Source organism: Chiloscyllium plagiosum, chromosome 8 (genome assembly GCF_004010195.1).
Source record: "Chiloscyllium plagiosum isolate BGI_BamShark_2017 chromosome 8, ASM401019v2, whole genome shotgun sequence".
Taxonomy (NCBI): Eukaryota; Metazoa; Chordata; class Chondrichthyes; order Orectolobiformes; family Hemiscylliidae; genus Chiloscyllium; species Chiloscyllium plagiosum.
The window spans coordinates 105,530,434-105,538,408 of record NC_057717.1 but is presented as its reverse complement, the minus strand read 5'-3'; the positions used below and the strand labels follow the sequence as shown (position 1 = coordinate 105,538,408).

At 49.0% G+C, this 7,975-nt stretch overlaps 1 protein-coding gene across 8 annotated transcripts in view; it reads left to right on the top strand.

The window, feature by feature from the left end:
- Positions 1-7,669, top strand: part of LOC122552295 (ras-specific guanine nucleotide-releasing factor RalGPS1-like) — a 120,541-nt gene extending 112,872 nt beyond the window's left edge. For 7 of the 8 annotated variants that reach the window (XM_043695015.1, XM_043695010.1, XM_043695011.1 and 4 more), the window contains 5 exons: positions 544-631; positions 1,496-1,588; positions 2,557-2,659; positions 3,280-3,371; positions 5,305-7,669. In XM_043695015.1, the coding sequence (XP_043550950.1) occupies positions 544-631; positions 1,496-1,588; positions 2,557-2,659; positions 3,280-3,371; positions 5,305-5,334 (406 nt within the window). In that variant the 3' untranslated portion in view covers positions 5,335-7,669. The remainder of the gene's footprint in view (positions 1-543; positions 632-1,495; positions 1,589-2,556; positions 2,660-3,279; positions 3,372-5,304) is intronic. The other variant, XR_006312349.1, reaches the window with a different exon arrangement.
- Positions 7,670-7,975: the final 306 nt, after the last annotated feature.

Below are 7,975 nucleotides of genomic sequence, written 5' to 3'. Positions count from 1 at the left end.
CAGGTACTGAAAACCCCCCTGCCCCGCTCCCTCACATGCCGTCAGGTACTGAAACCCCCTCACCCTGTCACATACCATCAGGTACTGAAACCCCCACCCCCTCTCTAACACTGTCTGGAAGCATGTGTATATACAGGTCGGGGTATAGAATCCATACAGAGTGGCCATTCGGCCCATCGAGTCTGCACCCACCCATTTCCCATCAGCCCACATTTCCCATGACCGATCCTCCTGACCCTACACATGTTTGAGAGGAACCTGAACCCGATCTCCTGTGAGTGTGTTGCCTGAGAATCGCACAGACTCCCTGCCGACCCTGGCCGAGCTGCAGGGCTGTATCTGATCTTGGGAGGAGAGCTGGCCGAGAATCCTCGGGGGGTTCCCTTTCTCTCCCCACGTCAGTAACGTGCTAGTGCTGGAGTGTCTCCCTCAGCACAGAAAGGTGAATTGATGGGGGGGGGTGTTTGAACATGCAGATTGAACATGAGGGGTTGTGGAAATTCACGTTCCTGGACTAATCGATCCCAATGTTGCTGTACCTAGAGCCGCACTGCATTCTGATGGAGGGGCAGCAACTATCCAAAGTGCGTTGAGAAGGAAAACCATCCTGAAAGGCAGCAAGAAGCCAACGGTAATGGGAACAATGAGGAACGACTTGTGTTTGCTTTCTGATTTCATCTCCTGGTGTTAACGGAGAGATTCAGATGTTTATAAGTTCTGTAATGGAGCGGTTGGTTCTAATCGGTTTTTGAATTTTTGTGGGAGCTCCCAGCTTCTGTTGAAGAATGTTCTTGTATTTTTATATTTTGTGCTGAGACTGATCGCCAATCAGGGGTGAAACACTAAACCTCCAACTGGCCTGATTCCACCGTAATAAGGAAACAACCACAAGAACTGCATTTCTGTAGCGCCTGTCACTGTCAGGGCACCCCACCGCCCCCCCCCCCCCCCCCCCCAAAAGCATTTCCCAGCCAGTGAAGGAGGTGCTGATGTGAGTCTCTCCCGTAATGAGCAATGTGATAATGACCACCTTTAGTGATGTGGGAGGGGACAGATGGTTCACTTAGAGTGAACAGACCTTCCAGGACCCAGCTTCCATTGAGTCAGCCTGCACTTGACCGTGCCCATGTAGTTGAGAAACCTGCTCTCTTATTACACACATGGCACTTAGGGACAAGGGACTGGTGAGACCAATGGGGAAACTGGTGGGTCAAATGTATGTAGCCCCCCAACACGGACACACAGAGACTGACAGGCAGACATAAGTACACCCACACACACACCCCACCATCTCTCCATGTATCCTCTCCATACAGCCCTGAACCAAGGGACTGCAGGAATCGGCCATCTCGCTAACTGACAACTGACCTGCGGGATCCGGAGAGAGGTCAGTGTGTCGCAGGAAGCCTGTGAGAACAGATTGTGGGACTAGGTGGTCGGTGATGTTGGAGAAGGAATGTCTAAACTGGAGACTCTGTTGTCTGTCTGTCCCCAGGTCTCCCTGTGGACTACCTATTGGGTCGTACTCTCTGAAGGTCAGCTGTTTTACTATGGAGCCAAGTCACTGACATCGACTGAAAGGAACCAGGTCAGTATGGTTTAAAAAAAACATTGGGAAAGGGGTTTACTTATTTGATCAGGGCATGTGGCTGTGACTGAAAACACATGTTGGGGAGCACCTGCAGGAAGAAGGGGCCATCTGTGAGGGGAGGGGAGGCACGGTGGGGTGGGGGTGGGGGGGGGGGCGGGGGGAGAAGGGGAGAATCCGGGGGGGGGGAGGGGGGGAGAAGGGGAGAGAGACACTCTCGTTTTGGGTCCACATGATTCAAATTCAGAGCTGGAGTGAGGTGTAGAGGGGACAGCGTTTATACTGGGGAGGATGCAGAGTTGGTGGAGGGCTGGGGGAGAAAGGATGTTGATGGTTCCAAGTGATTGGAATGTGAGGAAGATACAAACTGGAAAGAACATTCAGGAGAGCATTCCTGATGAAGGGCTTATGCCCGAAACGTCGACTCACTCGCACCTTGGATGATCCAGCACCACACGTCTTGACTTGGAAAGAACAGACAGTCCCACGGGGGTGGGGGGAGGGGAGAGAGACGGACTGTAGAATGTAAACACGGAAAGCTTCCCCTCTGAGCTCCAACTGTAATCCTGGGAAACAGACCAAATCAGCCCAATCCCGCACCAAGTGGTTTTTCTGACACTCACCCATTTTAATGCTTTAAGTCAAACATTTCGATGGGGTCACCTCTCAACCTCGTAAACTCGGGGATACAGATCAGGTTTATCCAACGTAACCCAGTGGGTTAACCCTTTTAGTGCTGGATATTCTAATGAGTCTGTGCTCCTGCTGTCCCTCCCTCCTTTGGGCTAAATAACTCTTTAGTGAAAGGGTCCTGACCCTTTCTCCTCCCCTCTTCCTCATTACTGTACAGTCCATTTTGGGGAATATTTTTGAGCTACAGGGACAGAGTTGTCAGGTTGGAGCTGAATTTAACTGTTTCTGTCCAGTTGTTGCAGATAATGATTTGTGAGGTTTCTTTTTTGGAGCAGTTTAAGTCAAGCTGGTGTAAGAGAGTGTGTCTTGTTGGTTGGATGCCATTTCTGATGGAAGATCCAGATGTTGATGTTTTCCAGCTCTCAGACTCTGAGCACGGTGAGTTTACACTGTCCTTACCTCAGGAACTGCCTTTGTAGCTAACCACTGAGCTACCATGCCGCCCAGGTTGATGGAGATGGTGGGAAAGGAGGAGTGGAGGAAAAGTTAGGCAGACCACAGAACATTGCAGTGTACAGTAACTGGTAATGTTCTTCATTGGGTAGATCGACAGGACTTTACTGAGCATGTTCTTCACAACACTGTTAAGTTGCTGTAGCTTGCGGAGTTTCCCAGGACCAGGGTACACTCCCTGTGCTGATCTGCTGTTCACTTCAGTAACGTTGTAAAGAATTCCTGAGGGGGAACAGTTAATGAGCATGTTCCCCACCACACCCCCCCTTCACTAAAGGAACATGGTTCGCTTTATAATTCTTTGTTTCACTTCTGTACTCTCTGCCTCCTTTACTGAGAGAGCTATCCAGTGAGCTGTTGCTTGGGCAGGAGTGATGGTCCTGAAAGGGATGGGTTGGGCTTATGGAGAGCAGCAGGATTGGAATCAGATGTGACCCTGGTTTGTGAGAGAGGCCGACATGTCTGAAGTAAAGGGATGGTATTAGTCTGGCCTTTCCTGTTGAGATGGTGGAACTTTGCCAACTCTCCCTCTGTTTTTCAAGCAGGGCATTGTTATCGATTCCACGCAGGGAGCAGACTGAATGCAACACTGTGGGTCAAACACTTAAGCAAGGCCTGTGAGAGAAACAGGAACCAGGTAAGTGTGACCCAATCAAGGACAAACTTATTTGGAGACAAGCCTGTTTCCCTGATGGAGCATTTAGTTCATCCAGCCCTCTACAGTGAGGACTGCTACGCCTCTAGTGATCAGATAGGTGTCACATTTCTCCCTCCACCTATTGTGTCTGACCCTCCGACAGCGCGGCGCTCCCTCGGCGCTGACCCTATTACAGCCTTGGTTCTAACGTGGACAGAAGAGCCAAATCCCAGAGGGGAGTGGAGAGGGACAGCCCTGGACATCAAGGCTGCGTCTGACTGAGTGTGACATCACAGAACCCTAGCAAAACTTTCCACTGGTTGGAGTCATACCTGACACGTAGGAAGATGGCTGTGGTTGTTGGAGATCAGTCATCTCAGCTCCAGGCCGTCTCTATATGAGTTCCTCAGGGTAGCGTCCTAGGCTCAACCATCTCTAGCTGCTTCATCAATGACTGTTCCCTATGGTAAGGTCAGAAATGGGGATGGTACAATGTTCACCACCATTCACCACTCCTGAGGTACTGCAGCAGTCCATGCTTCTCTGCAAAGATGCAGCAAGATCCGGACAGTATCCAGGCTTGGGTTGACAAGTCACATTCACACCACACAAATGCCAGGCTATGACCATCTCCAAAAAGAGACAGTCTAATCACCAGCTCTCGACCTTCAATGGCGTTACTGTCATTGAATCTTCCAGATTCAACATCCTGGGAGTTATCATTGACTGGAAACTGGACTGTACTCAACATATAAACACACAGGCTACAAAGCAGGTCAGAGGCTAGGAGCGAGTAACTCACCATCTGAGGTGATATGGTGCCTCAGCTGTGCCTCACAGCGCTGGGGGACCCGGGTTCGATTCCACCCTCGGGCGACTGTCTGTGTGGAGTTTGAATATTCTCCCCGTGTCAGCATGGGTTTCCTCCGGGTGCTCTGCTTCCCCCCCCCCTCAGTCCAAAAATGTGCAGGTTAGGTGGATTGGCCATGGGAAATGCAGGGTTATATTGGGGTGCGTATGGATGGGATACTGTTTGGAGGATCAGGGTGGTCTCAATAGGCCGAATGGCCTCTTCCACACTATAGGGATTCTATGATTCTGTCTACAAGGCCCAAGTCAGGAGTGTGATAGAATACTCCCCACTTGTTTGGATGAGTGTAGCCCTAATAGCTCAACACCACTCTGGACAAAGCAGCCTGCTTGATTTGGCACCACATCCACTCCCTCCAGCACTGACGCTTGGTAGCAGCAATGTGTGCTATCTTCAAGATGTACTGCAGAAATTCACCAAAGACCCTCAGACAGCACCTTCCAAACCCATGACCATTTCCATCTGAAGGGACAGGGGCAGCAGATACATGGTAACACCACCATCTGCAAGTTCCTCTCCGAGCCACTCACCATCCTGACTTGGAAATATGCTGCCGTTCCTTCAGTGTCGCTGGGTCAGAATGCAGGAACTCCCTCCTTAGCAAGTCTGTGGTTGTACCTCCAGCACACGGACTACAGCAGGTGAACAAGACAACTCACCGTCACCATCTCGAGGGGAAACTAGGGACAGGCAATAAATGCTGCTCCAGCCAATGATACCCATATCCATACTGACCCTGCGGCCGTGTAGCACTCTGTCTGTTGCTATACTGAGGCTTGTGTAACCTCAGTTGATGAATGTTTATTGAACAATTAGTTGATCTCCATAGTTGGTGCAGGATCTGTTAAGAGCAGGTTATTAACTGGAAGGAATCTTCGCCCCAGGGGCATACAGCAGCGTCTCTGTCAAACTCCCTCACATTTATCCCATTTCAGATAAAGCTGTGAAATCAATTCAATCCAGCCTCCCCTTCCTCCCATCTCTCTGGGGGTTTCTTTCTCTCGTTGACCTTGTCTGATTCAGAACCCGATTTTATTTTGCACTAATTAATATTTATTGCAGCCTCCCCTGAACTTGATGTCTTTTGAATGAGTGAGGAAGCCGTGGAGATTTCCAGAATGTTTTCAGAAATTGAAGCAGATTTATGGCTGAAGATACAGAAATGTTGTAAACTGATGCCAGTGTCACCCCCTGGTTTGCAAACTTTGGACATTTTCCATTGTCCCAAACAGATTGGGAGAGAATTGTTGAATTCTGCTGAGTTCCCAGTGAGCAGGGTCTGGGATCTGCCTTTTACAGACACTGCTGGTCACTGAACAGACAGTGATCAGTGACTTTGTTGGTATTTCTCAATTATTATCCAATGTCAGTCACTCCGATTGTAATGAGGATGTTGTGGGTGGGGCAAATCTTTTGTGTATGATCTTGTGTGGAATTTTACTGCACATTGTTTTCAGATGGGATGGATGGGCTAAGTCACAATCATTTGTACAAAACCTATTGGTGGAAATGGCTCTGGAATTCTTTAAGTCAACAACCACTGTTAACCCCTTCCTATTCCTTTTCACATCAATTAAATGTTTGATGTTTTGCCAGAGTAAGTTCTGCAGCTCCTGTTTGTTACACTGACTGACATCTTTGCCATTCCCTCGTCACCTCCCCATGTTTCCCAATCGGGGTGTGACTGCACTCCTCCTCCTGACTGGTGGTGAATGAGTAGGGCACTCCCTCTGTCCACATGGTCCACTCCCTCTGTCCACATGGTCCACTCCCTCCACTGTTGGCTTTTGTTAATGTGTGTCCTGTGTGTTTTAACAGCCCCTGATGTTCCCCTCCATTCAAACCCAGTGAGGAGAGACAGAGAGCAGGGCACCTCAGACCACAAGCTGCTGTCTGGCACAGACACCCCCCAGACTCATCCCAACCCTCAAACCTCCAACAGAACCGTTACCTGCCAAATAAACCAGGTCCAAACCCTGGGCAGGAATTCCACGTTGGATCCTCTGAGCTCATTATGTAAAATCGGAATCCACTTTGCCAGCTCATACTTGTTTTCCTGAAAAGCATTAGGGGTTTTGTTTAAAGCAGGGATCAAAATAAATCCATCCTGACATCAATATAACACCTGGGAACGTGTTAGAGAGAGGTTGTTCTGTACGATTGTTTGGAGTTGTTCACGACTCGCGTGTTCAAGTTTCAGTTGCCAACTCTCCTGTGATGTTTTCCTGCAAATTTCATCTCCATTTTCTCTCCTCCTTAAATCCCCAAAAGCTGCCGCAGTTGGTCACTGAGCACATTCACCCTCACGATGTCCTCCCCTTCCCCCTCACTACCCCTGCCTCACTGATCACAAAGCAGGTGCCGATCGAGAATCCCACTTCACCTCACCACCATGTTGGCCACGAGAATGGTTGCTGTCTCCATCATTGTATCTCCCTCCCGGCTGTCATCACTTCAGCCTCATCCTCATGGTGCTGTGCTTGGAATGGGAATGGACAACTCCCTCTCACTGCCTCCAATGAGAAGCTCCGTCTTCCCGAGTGTCGTTGAGGAATACAGCACCAGCTCCTGACAAGTCAGCAAGTTGTTCAACAGCACCCTCCCCTTTTTGTTTTTGTGTTAAATCCCAGTAGCTCCTGGTGCAGTGTCCCACTCTCCAGTCCCCCACTCTCCAGTCCCCCACTCCCTCCAAACCCCAACCTGACTCAGAGGGTGAATGTTATGGTCGTGCTGATTACAGCACACTGGCTTGGTTTGGTTTGGTTTGATCACCTGACAGTACAATCTTTATCTTTTAATTCACTCTGCCGCAGAGCGAGGATGAGACACCTGTGGGAAACCGGTGCTGAATTTTCATTGACATCCCCAACTGCACTAACTTCCACGTTACACCCAGAACCTGACTCCCTGTCCCTTCACAATGTCGGAGAGAGAGAGAACGCTGTTGGTGCAAATCCCCCTGACTCCTCCCTTGCTAAGTACCTTTAACAAGATTCATGAACTGACTACCAAATTAAAATGTATGTAAAATGTGTAAATATTAATTTGACTAACACCCAGAGCCCTGTGGATGTTTGCAGATGTGTTCCTGCTGTAAGTGTGGCTGGCGAGAGTTACAAGAGACAGCTGCTCTGTTGTAGACAGACCCTGAGTGAACCCAGGGGACTTGGTGATGTTTGTTGCTCTGTGTTCACCCACAGGACCATATTCACCAGTCACAGCAACCTCCGTCTCAGCTGATGGGTTTGTCTCTGCTCAGGTTTTATACATTGCATGGAGATGGATTTTTTATTTTTAATGCGATTGATTCCTCAACCCCTGAGCTACCTGTGTTTAAAGGAAATTGTCCGAGGATTTTCACTCACTCATGTACAGCGCCTGCCCTTGGTGACTTTTTACAATAAAATAAATATTTGGTGTAACCCTGTACCTGGCTCTGCAATACTTTATTCCCTTGTAAAATGGATTTCTGTCTTGTTTTATTTCAAAAAATACTTTATTCACTAAAAACACTCATACGTGCAAACACAGTTCCGTTCTGAACAGCAGCAGCTCAAGGAATCAAACATTGGAGTTTCACTCTATCCAATCAAACCAAAAGCATCTCTTACTTGAACCAGACTGTGAGTCAATATATTAGAGGCACCAGGAGAGTCCAATAACTGAACGGATTCCCATTTACCTTGGGCAGGAAGCCCTCAGACGGTGGTCTTTCCCCACTGCGCCTTGGCAG